Below are 17775 nucleotides of genomic sequence, written 5' to 3'. Positions count from 1 at the left end.
GCAGATCAACCTTTACTCATGATCGGTTGTGGCGCTGCAAGCCTGCAGCCTTTACGTAATTCTCTTCTTTAACAAATCAATGTATCGTGTGACTCACCAGTCTCATGGATGGAAAGCTTTCTCAAAGGCTCTTTTATTCCTGTGACCCATGCACCACATACATGAAAGTCACATGTAAACACTTTGCAGGTTCTCAAGCCACACATTGTTCAGACTTTTGATTGTATGCCATACTTGTGTGTTACAGCATTTATCTCCACCAAATGTCCTCAACCCAGTGACCAGAAACTAAAAGTGGGCCACAGAACAGTTTTTAGTGGATTAACAACGAGAAGTTGCCTTGGTATGTTGAAAAGGATGTATTTATGCAGCACAATGCCAGCAAATAATAATAGGCGTCAATCATTAGCTATTAGCTTTTATTTTTATCAAAGCAAAATTTTCGATATAGGTACACTTGCATTAAAAAAAAAGTAGTATAAGAATATTCGTGAGGAGGAGCTTTCTAGCTCCTAGTTAAAAAAGAATGTTGTGGATTTGGTTAGAGAATTTCCAAGAATTGAAAACGTAATATAAACTTATTTATCAATCCATGAAATAAGCGGTGTGGTTATTTTGTTTTACTGATTAAAAACGAAAAAACAGATAAGCAGCGTTTTTCTGTATTTCTTTTTAATTTTTAAAAACTTGTTCTGTTTGGGCGATATTTGGATATCATTCCAGGTTCTGGACCAGGTCTCCTCACACAATATGACTGTTTAAGATGTATTTCAGCAGGTTTCTGGTGTTTTCATTCAGTCTGTGGATGTTTTAGCTCGTAAAAAGCTGCTCACATTTATGTTTTGTTTCACGGTGTTAAAGTCCAAATAGCATCCACATAAACTGGTGACTGACTATCAACTGTGAGGAACAATAGACGTTAGAAGTTCTACCATTTGACACTTTTGCAAAAACAATTACAGCTTTTTTGAAGGCAGTAAAAAAAAAATATTTTGCACATTATAAATACCGCTAACAGCAGCCGTCAACACACACGAAAGTTGATCACAAGAAACGAGGAGCACCAGTAGATTCATTATGTTTCACGTAACATCCATTTTTTGGTCTTGATTTATTTATGTATTATTAACGTTTCAATTCACCAGTGATGTGACTTATGCGGTGATTCTTTTTGTGTCCAGACCGGGAGCAAAAGTCCGCCCAGTCACCAGTTTATCTGGATACTATTTGCACCGTAACAATGTTTGGTAAAGTTGGCAGATATTCACAGATTCAGACTTCCAGCATCAATAACTCATCATCGACACACAAGTTACGCCTCTGCCATCAGTGTGAGGTGGACAACATAATACAAGATCATTTTTTATCAAACGCAGCAGAGTAAAAGTCCGTCTGTGTGTCCCCTCTGTGTGGTGAGATTAAAACATGAAGCTCTTGTCCTAGTTTCCCCGTAAATATTTAAATATCACACATACAGAACCAAATTTAATTTTGAAACGGAAAAACGCTGCTTGTTTGGTTTTTGGTTTTTCAGTTTTCCTGTTTCTGGTTTCAAATTATTAATTTTTTAATTTGGTTTTGAAACGAAATAACCAAAGAACGAAAGGTACATGGGATTTTTAGCGTTTTGGTGAATAATGGTAGTGTTTTCCATCCTTTCCTGTATATGAACGGTGTACCCCCCAAGCTTCTCTTTAAATGAAAAGTACCCCCTGTCACTCATTTAGTTGAATTCTTGTTTTATTTACATGTTGTTTACATCTTTGCCAGAGAAGCAAAAACCTACTTATTAATGACATTTTTCCTTGCATGCATTTATATATATTTTATGTCTAGGAATAGATTTGCTTGAATTTTTGGTACTTTGATAACCTTCAACATAGTAGAAAGGATTTTTTAGAAAAATGTATGAAAATTATTATATTTTCCATTGATGCCACATAATGTAATGTCAGTAGTTGGAAAAACTGTCTTGTGGACACATACAGTGTCTGAAAAAGAATATGAAATTACTCATTATGTTTCCAAGTACCCCCTGTCACATTTTCAAGTACCCCTAGGGGTTACACGTACCCCTGGTTGGGAACCAATGATTTACAAGAAACAAGAAAGAGAGTTGAGCAGCTGTATTCTCTCTTTGATCATCAGGTATGAGGAGTGATGTGATTAACAGACAACAATCCCAATTCATTTATATACTTAATTATCATTATTAATGTGAACACAAGCTCTATCATGTATTGAATAAACAAATGGGTAGCATTCAAAAGTGGGCAGTACTCCTTTTTGGACTATCGTTTGTATCTATCTTTACTTTATGTCATAACTCTAATAATTATTGTGCAAAATTAAGTATTTGTGGTTTTCCACAATCTGTTAGGATTGTGACTGCGTTAAATGGAGTGCAGGCTGCGGAGAAAGATTTGATATGATTTGTTTAGTGGTGGAAACTGTACGTTAACATCTGCACAAACAGATGTATGTCATGTATTTGCTTTTCTGTTTTTAAATGACTGTACAATGATTTTGTGTTTTTGTAAATATTGAGTTGAAGGAACTCTGCCTTCCACTGAGGCTGAGAAACATCGCACAGTACAGCAAATTACACTTATGGTTATGGTCCATGGATACATTTGTGGTATTCAACCACCCAGTAAACAGTGATCTTCCCACAGGAACGCTGTGACAGGAGTTATTGGCTTGTCACCTCTGTTGGACCGTGTAATGATCTTACTATCTACATTTGAGCTCTCCTTCCCTTACATGTTCAATAAGCCAATAATGATCCCCTGTATGGTGTTAACATATGTTACCAGCCTCCATTAATTTGTCGTACTATGGGGGCTGAACGCAAGTGAAATGTTTTAATGAATGAAGCTTACGTGATTGTGTCGTGTAATGTAAGTCTGATGTGGGGGGAGTTCTCTCACTGCAGGCCTGATGTTGGCAGTGTTACTGTGGCTGCAGTGAGACGTGTGCTGCTCATTCTGTGTCAGTATCTGCTTATTTTGGGGATTCACAGGGAAGAAGAACAACAGAAAATACTTAGAACCAATGCAGAACAGATTTTTTTTTCTTAAACTCAACCCATCGATGACAGGAGTATGAGTACGTGTATGTGCATTACAAATAACTGTTGAAGTAGAATTCAGTATGCTGAATAGTGAAAATTTGATTAATTAGGAGGAACCTGGTGTCTAGTTTTAGCTCTACTATATGGTTTATGTCCGTGGTTCCCAACTGGTCTCACCCTGGGAATGAAACCAACCAAATTTAGTTTTTCAAAAATATCTGTTGAAAACACACATATTCGGTCTCAGGGGACTAAAACATCACATTTTCCATGAAATGAGCACTTTTTTTGCACCACAGTTCTGTCTCTACCCGGAGAGATGCACAGATAAGACCTTTCCGCTGACACCTGTTTGGCCCGATCCAAACATTTTTCGATTTTTCCTAAGTTTTTTAGTTTCACACTGCTCTCTCCCATAGGGTTTGGGTTAATACACGGAGGCGGCGCCCTTCCCTGCGTGCTTCCAGCGCCTCTAACTCACATGCCCCCAACATTTAAGAGCAGAAAGAAGAGCTAGTTTTTCCATGATTTTGAGACCTAATTTTATATCTTTCAAATTTGGCTCAGTGGTCAATGACACACTATTCTGTGGTGTGACAAACTCATGACACAAATGTATTTCTGCTTTACACAGACTTTAAGTATTTATTTATTTGAGATTTATTTCAGTTGAGAATCGCTGGTTTAGATCTGTAGTTTGCAGTATCGAGGTTGCATTAAAGGAACTGTGACCAAACTAATGCATCTTTACATTATATTACATTATATTTTCACCGGCATTTGTTTGCTAGTTTGTCTGTTAGCAGGATTACGTCAAAAGTCCTTACATTAGACTTAACGCAATGAAAGATTCTTTTACATTTTAGAGGGAATCCAAAACGATATATCATATATCTGTACTGATTCTGGATCAGTTTTTAAAAAAATCTAAAAATCTTTCTCACTCATAATTGGTGAAATTTAAAATATTCAGATCTTGGTTCATAATTGACCGATCGTTATGACATGAGTTACAGTATGTCAGATTGGTTCCACAATTATCCCACCGCGGATCTAGATTGCGCTCCATTCATCACATTTTAAAAGAAATAAATTGTGGGTGCCCATACATTTGGACCTACTGTATTCTTTTTAATGGGATATACATTTCTTGCAAGCCTTTAAAGTGTGAATGGTCATGGTACCATGACCTGGATCACTGATAAGGATATTTGCTGCTTAGCTCACATTTATTGTTGTACTGGTCTCTCACCTTTCTTTACCGTTAAGCTCCAACCAGCCAAACTGCCCTCTTACCAAATGCTTTCTTCCCTCTGACCTTTTCACCTTTCTCGACCCATCACTCTCTCTCTCTCTCACATTACCCCCGACTCTCATTCCTTCACAGATAATTACTACAAGTCTTTCGAGGATCCTGTTGTATTTAAACAGCTGAATAAGCAAGGCCTTGGGCTGCTGACAGTCCCTATTCAACCGCTGTCAAATGAAAATAGTGATGAAGAAAATAACAGTTGCGTGCACCATTACGTAAGTGATAAAAAAACAAAAGACATTGCTGACATTTAGATCTCCAGCTGAGTTAAACACTCAAGGCGTAATTCTGAATGGTAACACAATAAAACTGACTTGAATGTTATTAGAACACGAGGAGAAAGTGTTTATATTTATGATGAGACTTAAATGTCATTCTTGAAAGAAGTCGTTATAGGCTACACACCTGCTTCGTTGAAGGATGCAGAGAGCTTGTCCAGCATTGCTCTGTCCAGCGTCAGTATCTGCTGCTCTAGAATGGATGGATGAGAAAGGCTGACCCTCTCCCTTTTCTCGTCTTTCTCTTTGTCTTTTTCCCTGTCCCGCTCTTTCTCTCGTTCATAGATCAGTAGCTGCTGGCGTAGAGACTCCGGCAGATGGGCCTTAGCAAAGTCAGCAGCAGCCTGATAAAAGAAAGCAGAGGGGAATAAGAAGAAAAAAAAAGAAATGTCAGATAATAGAATTTTAAAATTTAGCTTCATTTAGAAATGTAATGAATAAAAAGCAGAATGGTATCCTGAGAGTGAATGTTCAAAAACTTTATTTCCGAGCATACAACATTAAAGTAATGTCATCATGCCGATGTGAACGGAAACAACCGACATCACATTTTTTCATTAGCATACTTTTAATAAACAAACATCTGGACTTTAAAGTAATCATCTGATCACTTATTTTCACATTTTACATTTACTCAAAAAGGTTTTCAGGCAGTGTGGTGGTTTATTAGTTAAGCACGTCTACAATAGCAAGAAGGTCCTGGGTTCAAGTTGGTCATTCCCAGGGGAGTTTGCATATTTTCCCCATTCAGAGATGGGGATAGGCACCAGCAAACAGTCATCAAACTTCATTTTTTTTTATCAAACAAGCTGTTAGTGTATATTCAAAAGTGAAAAAGCACAAATAAAACAAACCTGCCTCTACAAAGTGTAACCATCAAGTCTAAAGCTTCTCTTTTCCAAAAAATGCTTTAAAATGGCTAAATACAAAACAAAAGGGGTCAGTCCTGAATAACGGCAAATAAACAGCAGTAAAGGAAAATGCGCACAGGTTGATTCTTTACAACAAAGCTAAGCAATATCCCCATGCTGGCCCAGTTTACTGTAAAGTCAACATTTATTCTGAAGCTGACTTTACAGTAAACTTTACAGGAAATATAATTTCCTGCAAGTCCACCAAACTCAAGGTCAAAGCACAGAGGAAAGATAATATTTTGCACACCTATCGCTGATGTCCACATCATCTCAGGCTCTTAGAGCTCTTGTTTCAAACACAGCTTTCACTTGTGGGAGGTCTGACAGTCATATTTTGTCTGGCACTGAATATAATAGCTTAAGATCTTAAAATAGAGACCCACCAATGAATCTGGAGTCTCAAGTGCTCTTCTTTGGCACTGCTATATTACCATCATCTCCATCTAGATCTTATTCTTTCTGAAAAATGTCTGGCGAACTCAGATGTTCCTTCGATCTCTCTTTCCTGTGCACAGGAACAATAAATCTACTGTTCCGTTGTTGGATCATGTTAGGATTTCAAAAGGTTTCCGTTGTACACTGTGTCTATTTTTGTTCAACCTGTACAATTAAAAACAAAAGCTTCCCTCTGTTTCAAAAATGGATGAGTAGGATTGTTTTCTTTTCTCTCATTGAATCCACAGACTGGTCCAGGACTCAGTCTCCTCCCATAGTAATAGTTCAAAGTCACTACTCATCACTAAGAACTGTTTCTGTCTTTTTTCTGTCGTCGGCGAACAATCAGTGTTGAAATACCTTCATCCTGTGGTTACCATGCTAGAGTAAGAGTTCAAAGGTCATCAACAGAATAGGAAGTCTTTGTGAGAGTTCCACAGTGAGAATTACTGATCCCTGTAACTGTCTGCTCGGAGAGCACACACGGCTTCCCCAGCAACACTTCTTGTGTGTGTGTCTGTGTGTCACATTGCACAAACTTTGCATTGTTAACACTTTGATCAAAAAGTCTCACCTGACTGCTAAATTCTTTCATTAACACACCCCCAAAAGTCTTTTAAATCTTTCCAACCATTGCACGAAGGCCTAAAGAAATGAGGAAAGTTGAGTTGAGTTTTCCTTCAGAATCACCCTGAGGCTATTTAAAACTGATGAAAAGAAATTTCCATCTCTGACCGATCAAGCAGGAATGAAAAAAGGGGGACACATGAGGAGAAACATAGGAGCAGAGTAAGAAACATTAACTGAAGCATGCCAATAAAAATGAAAAGAAAGCAGAGGATCCTTTGGTAATACAGCGCTTCAGATATGTGACTGAGGCCTGAAGCGAACGCTTCACACAGTATTTTTATTTTTTGTTGTTCCCCTACCTTGATGATAAAAGTCTATGGCTGAGGAGAGACAAGTTATCAAATAATAATAATAATAATACAACTTGATAACTCCAAAACCTTAAAAAGATGTAAACTGAAGTAAGGGTGTTCCGAATCGAACCGATATTGAAATCAAATATCAGTCCAACATCAACAAAAAGAATGAGTGTCAGATTATATCAGCCTGCATCTAAAATCTGCTATATAATATATATTGTTTTTATTTGATTTAATGGCGTTATTTTTCAAGGTCTTATATTTTTTCTTTATTCGGTTGTAGAATATTTTTATGTATAAGGTTAAAATGTATGTAACACATTGGCTAACAATAAATGGGTTAGTTTTTGTCATACCTACTTGTTCTCTGTTTGAGGAATAACACTTGATCATGCCTTTTCTAACATAGCGCACTACAAAACAAGTAAGAAAAGTATAGTATGTAGGATTTAGGGTGATATAGCATCGGACGGATATTAGTATCGGCCAATACACAAGGCTGCAAAATAAGTATAGCACCAAAAGTAAAAAAAAAAGTGGCATTTGGACACCCCTAGACTGAAGTAAGCAGTTTATTAGCTAATTAAAACAAATTACTGGTACCTTTTTTAGACTGTAGCAAGAAACTTAGGAAGTGAAATTACTTGTTACCAGACGGGAACCCCAATGAAAGCAATGGCGTCAAGTATTCTATGTATAGGTACTGAAGGAGGATAGATAAACAGACCTCAAATTTAGGGTATCAGGGCTTCTGCTATGCAAGATTATCAATGTTCATTATAGTAGTGCAGCTTGTACAGATAGCCTAGCCAGTCTATGTGACATCACAAAGCCTAACCTCACTCCCTCACACCTAAGCTCTGCATGTGTCACACTTTTGCCAGATGCAGATTTCTATTGCGAGTGTGCAAGTAATGGTTGAGGAGAACTTTGCCGGGTAACACAAATAGAAACCCTCTCATTTGTGTTGAAAAGGAATGTTAGCAGCTCTGAGGTTACAAGCAAAAGGAAAAGCATGATCTAAACAGCACGGGTTGAAATCCGGCCTTAGAAACACCAACCAATTTCATCTCCGCACCCATTGTGGAGCCGTTTTTTGTCTACCTTTAGTGACCAACAGGTCTCAGTAAATGCACTCTTAGAAAAGTCAGTAAATACTTGCAGATGTTAGGAAACCTTTGAAAACACCCGCTGAGAGAAACACTCAGGTTCACATTTCAGAAAGTGTGTGTAGTGGCCAGCAGTCTGTTCCCTTGGCTACCTTAGAGTGAGTGAGTGAGTGAGTGAGGACTTTGGCGACAAAAGGCAGAGTAATAAAAGAATAATAAAAGTGGCTGATTGTTGGATAATTAAAAAATGCAATAAAAGTAGCATGTAAAGCTTGAGCGCCTTCAGCTTTCACACTCACACAGAAATTCTGCCTCTTATACAGATGTGCACAAATGGCAACTTCTGGTAAGTATACTGTAGGTAGACCTACTACAGGTGCCAAAGCCTCAAATTGACTCAGCATACTGTACGTCCCATTAAGAGGTGTTTGATCTCCAGTATGCAGCAGTGCACACAAAGTCCAGCCCCGACATGAGTTCTAAGATCTTTGATTCAAAGAACGTATCTTTATCTGTTCAGAAACTATCGTTCACTTCTGAAATTCACTTCAAACGACACCAGACATCTAAATTTGCACACAGCCACACAAACAGAGGCAGATCTTGCACATTAAGGGAAGCAAACCACAGAAGATGTGATTCACATTCTGGGAGTGAAGCCACAGTCTCTAAATAAATACACAATGCAGGGTAAGAACTCAGCTTTAAAAAGCCTGGACTAGTAGAGGGGGTGTAAACACATCAAATCAAGGCCATCTGTCAGCTAAAGGTAGGGGTGATACAATATACTGAGTTCACAATACGATAGAAGATAATGGGCTCGTGATAGAGACACAATATTTTTGGAAATGCAAAAAAGACCCCCAAAAAATGCTGTTGAAAGTAAACAATTAGGTATATAGGAATATGAGAAATAAAAACAAATCATAACGATCTGGTCTGTACTGTAGCTGATTAAAAAATCTAGTAGAAGGCCATCATGGTTGATCGACAAATTATATACTGTATATTGTGGTGGAAAAAACCCCATCTATGGCAATCTACTAGGGCGACTCTAGGTATCGCCCAAAAGACATACAGTACGTCAGGTTAAAGGAGAGAATGGGTATATTTGATGGAATGAAGTCCCTGTCTTCCATCTATTCGCCATGGATACTACTACCATGGAGAGGATACGCTGATGCAGAAAATATCTGAATATACTGATCCCTAGTGTGCTGAATGGTAAGAAAAACTTTACTAATCCTACATTAGTAAAAAAAAAAAATAGCCTCAAAGAGACTTTATGATGAATATATTTTGACTGTAAAACAAAGTCTGAGCATGTGGAGAAACCTATACACCACTAGAGAGAACATGCAAAAAAGTAAATAACTATTTATTTAGTTGTCATGGAAACAAAGTACTAAGAAAATGCAAACACTTTCTTTACAATAGCTAACCATCTTTCATCCAGTGATAATAATGCCTAATATTTATAGACTGGATTAGCAGAGCTTAGAACAATAACAATGTTTTATTAAATGTCTTAAAACACACTCCTGGCATCTTATATATCCATTTTAACAATTTATTTATTCAGTTTATTTCCGACAAACTGCTTCTCTTGTCTCCGAAAAAAGGAGACAAGAGAAGCAGTTTGCTTATCTAGGTTCCGTCCCCTGTTTTGTACACCGAAGTGTGTATTTTCCTTTAGGATTTCCCAGACATCAGCAGGAAAACTCAACCTGGCTGTTGTACAGAAAATGAAAAAACCTATTTGATCAAAAGGCGCAGCAGTGTTGAGAGGTGTTAATGTTGAAAAATCTCAGGCATGGCAGTAAATAATATTTACCTTTCATCTTTCCCTGCTGCCTTTAGCGTACGTGCAGCATATCCTTTGCATCGCACATGCACAAAGCTGCCACAGTGTAAATATGGCACCTGCGAAATGTAATGCCAGCCACTCCACACTGCAGCCCTGTCATTTCTTCCTTTAGTAATAATCAACACAGGCCATGGGTGCTAAGCAGCAGCAGCATGGCAGAGGCGTAGTCTCACATCGTGTGCGCATGTGTGTGTGTGTGCCAATGTCTGGACCTGTGTGTGTCCCAGATAGAGATAAGTTGTTGATACCTTTGGCCTTGGCGCTTCTAAACCCACCTGCTTGTCTCACTGAGCAAAGAGGTTGCAATTAGAGCGACTCCAACTGGCATTAATCAGTACGGGCCATAAACACCACAGTGAGGGTGTGAGAGCGATGGAGGCAAAAAAGAAATGAGGAGGCGAATGTGAAAAAGCATGCAGGCGAGAAAGGCTAAAACAAGAAAGAGTGGGAATAAAGCCGCTTTCAACTGGAAACTCATTTTTAAGACTTCATTTAATTTAAACCTAACAGTCAGAGGTGTAAAGAGTGCTGATATATTCTACTCAAGTAGAAGTACTGTTACTTCATTGAAACTGTACTCAAGTACAAATAGTCATACAAAAAATAGTTAAGTACAAGTAAAAAGTAGCTCAATTAAATAGTTACTTTTACCCCTTATGTATAATGTTGGTAACAAATCTTGCCATAATTCCCGTACATACAGTAAACATCTCATGTATAAACTGAAAAAGGACGAGACCAAATCTTGCACAATTGGAACTTAATTTTTTTCCCCCCACAAACAGATGCCTTTTATAAAATAAAAGGTTTGTATAGCAACATTTATGAACTCTAAAACTGAGAAAATAACCGACACTCAATGCTGTTTTGTTGCAGTGCATTACGGTTAATTTGATTTGTCGGCTATGTTGTGATGCATTTGATTGTTGTCTAGTCATTTCATTTTTTGTAGTTTCACAATGTCCGTTGATCAACAGAAAAAAACATAATTTACTCAGTAAAGTTTGGGTGTAGAAACGTAACAAATTACTTTACTTCTTTTAAAACGAACTTAAGTACAAGTAAAATTACTGTTTTCAAATATACCCAAAAAAGTACACATAAAAGCAATGTGAGTACTTCCATTACTTTAACCTCTGTTAATAGTTAAACTAATGAACCAAACAGGCTTTTCTGTATGTTTTTGGCATGTCTTTGTTTTTGAAGGCTTCGTTATTCTATCATTTACCACTTGTATTCTTAATACAAATAGACTAAACAAGTAAACTGGTGTCGAAAACTCTTCAGCTGCGACAGAGCGGCTGTGCAAAGGAGTTTTTTTTTTTAACATGTGGTTGCTTTCTCACAAAAGCTTTGGAAACTTTTTCATTCTCCACCTGGAGTGGGTCTATTATTACCAACAGCGAGCACAAAGTGCACATAATCCCACGCCTTTGGTGGCACTGATGGGAGAAAACAAATGATAAATCTGAATCAACATTACACATTCCTAAGTAAGTATGTCTTCCCACGCTTCATTTTTTCCTGAGTCTCTTTAGGGAAGTCTTTTCATAATAATTGAAATGGGAGAAGGCAACTGAATTTAAAGTCACCAAATTTTCCACTGCTATAAATGATCTCAGTTGCAAAAGAATCTATCAACGTTTAAAGTACAATTTAGGCATTAAACACCAGAAAGTTTGGTCTTATCTTATTGGGTACAGGAGGTTCTTAAACTTGTCTTTAGGAATAATTACACAATAATTATGTGACTGAATGAAAGAATCTTGTACAACAGGATAGATCCTCTCCTTGCCCAGAAAGACTGTTGGGGTGTGGTGTGGTGATGACTGGTCGGAACATCAAAGTAACTGGAAAAACACAATAGAAGAGGACTGGTGGGAAACTTTTCCCACGTAATTAGTGGATATCACTAACATAAAGGTGTGGTTCTCTCATTCTTTGTCACACAATGTTAAACTTAGGGTAACTACAGTAAACAGTCACACCATGAAAAAGAGATATATACAAGTTAATTGCAAGTGTCACCATCTGCTGCCGTGTGTAGCAATATTTATTGTGTGAAGGCAGTACAGGTGAGCCTTGTGCTTCTTAGCTCTCAGTGGAGCGTTGAACATCCTGCACCACTTGCACAGACAACTCCCCAGGGGTCAGAAATCTTATCTAAAAATACATTTAGACTGTTTTAGTTTTAGTAACACGTGTTGTGGAGACAATCCAGTAAGCAAAGGGCAGCAGTACTAGTCTGGAACACTCGGATGGTCTATCCTTCTATCCTATTCTGTTTGCCCTTCTCTTCACTAACCCCAACCAGTCAAAGCGGGTAGCTGCCATTTCTGAACCTGGTTCCGCTGGAGATTTCTTTCTATAAAAAAGAGGGAGTTTTTTCTTCCCACTGTCGCTAAATGCTTGTTCATGTGTATCTTATTGGGTTCTTTCTTTCTTACTATGGACTCTATTTTTTTTTTTTTGTTAAGTGCTTTGAGATGACTTTGTTGTAACTTGCGCTATATAAATAAAGTTGAATTGAACAAAGATGACACTTTGCACATATAAAAACCAAACAAACAACATGCTAGGTAAAGCTGAATATTTAATTTGCATCTGTTTTTTATTCAATGTCATTAAAATGTTATTATATGATGATTGGATTTCTTCTGACCTGAAGCTATTTTTGTGCTAAACCACTAAAAGGTTGTGAATGACATTTAAATATAAATAATCAACAACATAATTGGTTTCACTGACTCATATATGATTTGCTGCATTTCTCTCCTTTGTATTTCCTCTAGATTAAAACTGGAATGAAACAGGTAAACAAATACAGTAGGTTTAGAAAAATGTAAATAGTAAGATATTTAATTCAATCAAAGTAAGAGTAGAAGATACCAACTCAGACTCAATACGATTTCAGACTGTAATAAAAAAAATGATGATAGTATTCTGTAACTATGTAGTTTCCACTTATAATGCAGATAAAGTACATGAGCCTCAGATGAGTAAAATACTGCACATTTGCAGGTTTTTCCGATGTAACAGATGCAGCACTGCAGTGATGCCTCCTGCTTCTATGGGGACCCAAAGGGTTTGGCTAAGCACTTCTCAGATATCCATCAGCTCACAGGTGCCCTTGTACGGAGGACAGAGCCAGAACTGATAGAAGTTTGCAAAACACTCTTCTTTGTAGTACAAAAGTGTTCATACTGGTTCTAAAGATGGGGTCTAATGAGAGAAGAGAGGAGGACACTTATCAAATATAGATGCTGTATACCTCCATGGGCCGGTCCTTTGACATCTATTAGAATAGCATTTGTCCTTCAGACCCTAACACCTACCTCTGATCTATTTATATACACGACTCTGTAGGGTGTGTGTGTGTGTGTGTGTGTGTGTGTGTGTGTGTGTGTGTGTGTGTGTGTGTGTGTGTGCGCGTGTGTGTGTGTGTGTGTGACTCTGACTGATCTGAGTCCAAAAGCTTTCTCTTCTTTTCAATTTTTATGTTTTTTTTGCTGGTAATTTATTTTGTTAATCACTAAGTTAATTTGTTATCAAGTTCTCTTTCTGTGGATGTTAAAATGTTTATACATGTAAATTAAATTAAAAAAATGATTACATATAACGAGTCAGTCACTGGACGTTTTGGGCGTCGGATTTTCCGTTCAGAATAACATATTGAAAAAAACAAAAAATAAGATTGAAACTCAAGGCATTATTTTTCTTAAATCAGGGTCAAGAAGGAATAAACCCAACTTTAAAAAACAGTTGATTTCATTTTATTTCTAAAAACAAAAAATTGAAATGCAGGAAAACAAAACAACCCAAGACAAAACATTTTTTTTTAATGGTGAAACCGGAAGTTGCTGGGGGTTTTTTTCAAAGTAAGAGCATGTATAGGACAGTGCAATGTTGCTTGCAAGAGTCAAAAATGTATGACTTCTAGCAATGGTTTCCCTAACCCAGATCAAATGTCTTTTGGACCTTAATCTGACGTGATTTTGGACATGGCAAAACAAGGTTTGTCATCTGCAGAAATATCTGCACGTATATCCCACCAAAGTGGGGAGGAGATTTTTCTGCAATCAATGTCAGTGTATGTTTTGGACATTGGAATTTTGAATTTAGAATAAAGACATAAATGACTGGTCATTTAATTTTCATTTTGAAATAAATTTATTAATATGGTAAAGAAGGGCAAATCTAAACTTTAAAAACGGGTTGATTTTATTTTTCTGTTTCTAAAAACAAAATGAAATGTTAGAAGACAGAAACTAAAAAACTAAATTCAAAATTGCAGACTTCCTGTTGAATTTAGGTACAAATTACATTTTTGCAAGTCACGGTCCACTGCATATACAGTACCTACCGAATGTCATCAAGCTAATTCACACCACTGGAAAGCTACAAACGCTAGGTGGCGCTAACGAGTGCAGAAATTGAATAAGAAAAACTATGCCGTCCTGCCAAATTTCATAAAATTGCACCCCCGGGAAGGGACTCAAAAATCCAAGTCAAGTGAAGAAGAAGAAGATTAAGAAGAATTTGTACGAGAACAATAGGGCCTTCGGTGCTCGGGCCCTAAAAAATCAGCTTTTTCATATGATATACCAGAAATTGTTGCTTTCAAAGTAAGTAAGAGTGCATAGCATCCTTTTGTATGGAACACACAGTGAGGGAGGATGTGATGTAAAGTTTCCAAAAAAAAGAGAGTGTGTTCTCCCTTCTTTCAATGTGGGGCACAAAAGGCCTCGAGGAAAAGAGCTAAGTAAATGTCAGCCTCGCTTTTCTTTCTCCTTCTGACACACCCACACACACACACACACACACACACATCAAAAGGCACACACACACACACCTATTTCAATCCCATACTAACCTACTTGCTGATTTATGCCCGGACTGGACCAATATCTAACCAGAGCCCACACACTTTAAACCAACACACACTTGGCAACTGTTCCTATTTGTATCCCTTCACTCTGGGGCCTGTGTTCTCTGGCAGGCACTGATATATCAATTTCATAAATATTCATACACCATTCAGGGTGGCAAGCCTCATCAGCCCCCTCTCTTCTTGCTGACTCGCTTAGACTCCTCTCCTACAACGCGTCGATGCGTCACCAAACAATGCAAACCCTCTGCATGCACATTCAGAGCGTGAACACTGGGCTGCCACGGTGGGGTCTTTCATCATCAGCTAATGAACCATGTCACTGTCTATCAGCACACGCGCGCACACACAGGCACACACACACACACAGGATGTCTAAGACGTGTGATTGAAGTCCTTATCAATCATTTCCTGCTTGATTAAATGGTGAAGCAGATCTCCTGGCAGATTATTAGCATCTCTGTCAAGCTTTTTATGTTTGATAAGCCTCACTAAGACATCTCAAACATCTGCCTGCAAAGCACAGCGAGTGACAGTCTGTCCTCAGCTGCCTTTTTCAGCCACTGAAGCCATGTGATGAAACACAGTTTGATATTGAAACATCCAATTAGGATGGCATGCAATTGTTGTACGAGGACGCAGCGTCCATAAAAACTTGCCTTGGACTCAACTTGTAACGTCATATGAAACCGTGCACCAGACTCATTTGAAATGATTCTGTTGCGAAGCCGTGAACACGACTCAATGCCAACATCGTCTCCAACACCTTTCTCTCCAACGTCTTCATGGCTCATTGCTTCTACGCTTTCCCTTTTTTTTTCCTCCCCTCACTATTCAGCTTCTCGGATTTGAAAATTCAATTTGCATTTATCTCAAATTCACAGCAAGCAACACACACTTCACCACATTTGTGAATACGATCATAAAATATGGTTCTCTGCTCATGACAAAGCACCAAAGCAATGTTCGAAAAGTAAAGGGAAAATAAACACAAAACATGCCTTCACTTTCCCATTCACAGAGGAGGATATCAAAAGATTTTGAGATTAAAAAACAAACAGATGAACAGACAGATAAAAAGGCTGCAAAAAAATGAATACATGTGTTCACAGATCATCACCACCACTGTTAGACAAATGTATTATCACAAAACAATGCGTTTAATGCGAGTCATGAGGAAACATCAAAGGAATGGGAGAATGGACTTGTTTATATAAGGTAAACACAACAGCTGATGGCATCTTCAGCTCCTTCTTTATAGTTTCTTCTGAGATGAGCTCCATCTATCAACCTGAGTACAGATCTAAAACTGAACACTCGAGGTTTTCATAATGGTGTTCACACACCCTGAACTCTAAATCTCAGGTTGTCTAATGACAACACTATAGTCTCAAAAGTTGATCATTCAATCAAATGCCTTAACACCGCTGTCAGATTATTCTGAGATACAGTATAAAGCATTCATTTTAGCCTATCCTATGATGACTGCCGTGTACTCTTTAAAGCATATGTGTCAAACTCAAGGCCCGAGGGCCAAACTCGGCCCTTTAAATCATCCAAATCAGCCTGCAGGAGACAGCAAAAATAACAGGAAACACGTCAATCATTGTGTAAATAAAACCCAACAATATTTGCAGGGGCTCACGGTTTGCTTGGTGCTTATATCGCATGATGGCAGTCATTTTTAATGTTAAACTGTTGAAAAACAAAACTAAAATTCTTATAATATCCTCTAATTTTTCTCAAATTACTACATAACATGTCACTTAATTAAATGGAAATTGGTCACAAAATCAAAGAAATTTAAAATCTATGACTTATTTCTTGGATATTGTCGGTTTCTTACATATTTTATGATACTAAGTGCAAACTACGGCAATAATGTTGAAATTACTCTTTTTTCAGCATAAAATCTGTGACCAACTTAAGATCAAACTGCTCCATATCTGGCCCCTGAACTAAAATGAGTTTGACACCCCTGCTTTAAACGTAGAAAGACAGCTAAACTGAAAGACTATCAGTGAACTTTACTAGTAGTAATGAGGGGAAATTTAGAAGCTGCAGATAAAGTTAAAGCTTTTGTGGAGGTTGACATGTTGGACAGACTGTGGTTACTGAAGGAAGTCCGTGTTACTGCAATGTCAAAATCAGTCCACTGTTACTGTATCTCCTGGTTATTTTAAGATTAAAGTCATAATGTGCAAGGAACTGGACGAACTGTAACTAAGTGCTGAAACATTGGTTTAAAATGCTATTCACACATTGGCAATATGAAGGCATATTACGCGTATTTGAAGGCTAAAAGTTGATATAAAATGACCACAAAGTTATTATTCAGCATCATACATATCTTTAAAACTACATTAATGTGATGTGATTGAAAATAAATAGGCAGGAATTATTGGTAAATAATGGTTTAGGTTTAGATGATGTTAGCCTGGAAATCCAGACAGAAATCTATCTGTATTGCAGCTAGATCTCAGTCGCTGGTACAGAGTCTGGAATTGTTCCAGGCTTGATGATGGTAGTTTTCTACATGTGTTTTCCTATTTCAAAGTAAAAGACAAGAAACATTTGTATGGAATGTGTCTCAGTATCTTGTTGGTAGATTAGTAGAAACGTGTTAGGTGATATTATCAGTAAGAGTGTTGCCAATATGATTTTATTCCAGTAAAACTTGAGTATGAAATGCAATAAAGTCACACAACAAGACAAAATACTCCTCATGCAAGTTCAATAATTACACACAAAGGGTACAAACTTTAGCTGTGAATTAGCATTGCTAATCTCCTACTTAATTAATGAAATACAGATCAATTTATTGACTTTTTAATCCTGAAAATGTGCCACCAAGTGACACAAAAAGGCACATTGTGAGTCACAGCGAGCGCCAAAAGCTGCTTCCGCCATCCTGGCTCAACAGCTTCCTGGACTCTAGCCCCTGCTTCCTGTGTCCACCTATTCATAATG

The 17775-nt window shown here is 37.7% G+C and overlaps 1 protein-coding gene across 1 annotated transcript in view; it reads right to left on the bottom strand.

Annotated features, from left to right (window-relative positions):
* Window positions 1–17775, bottom strand: part of ppm1lb (protein phosphatase, Mg2+/Mn2+ dependent, 1Lb) — a 52890-nt gene that overhangs the window by 12005 nt on the left and 23110 nt on the right. Inside the window, exon 2 of the mRNA XM_028463974.1 lies at window positions 4791–5007. Coding sequence (XP_028319775.1) covers window positions 4791–5007 — 217 coding nt within the window. The remainder of the gene's footprint in view (window positions 1–4790; window positions 5008–17775) is intronic.

The sequence above is a fragment of the Gouania willdenowi genome, chromosome 13 (genome assembly GCF_900634775.1).
Source record: "Gouania willdenowi chromosome 13, fGouWil2.1, whole genome shotgun sequence".
In the NCBI taxonomy this organism is placed as follows: Eukaryota; Metazoa; Chordata; class Actinopteri; order Blenniiformes; family Gobiesocidae; genus Gouania; species Gouania willdenowi.
The sequence above is the reverse complement of the archived record's forward strand: the minus strand, read 5'-3'. Positions and strand labels throughout refer to the sequence as shown.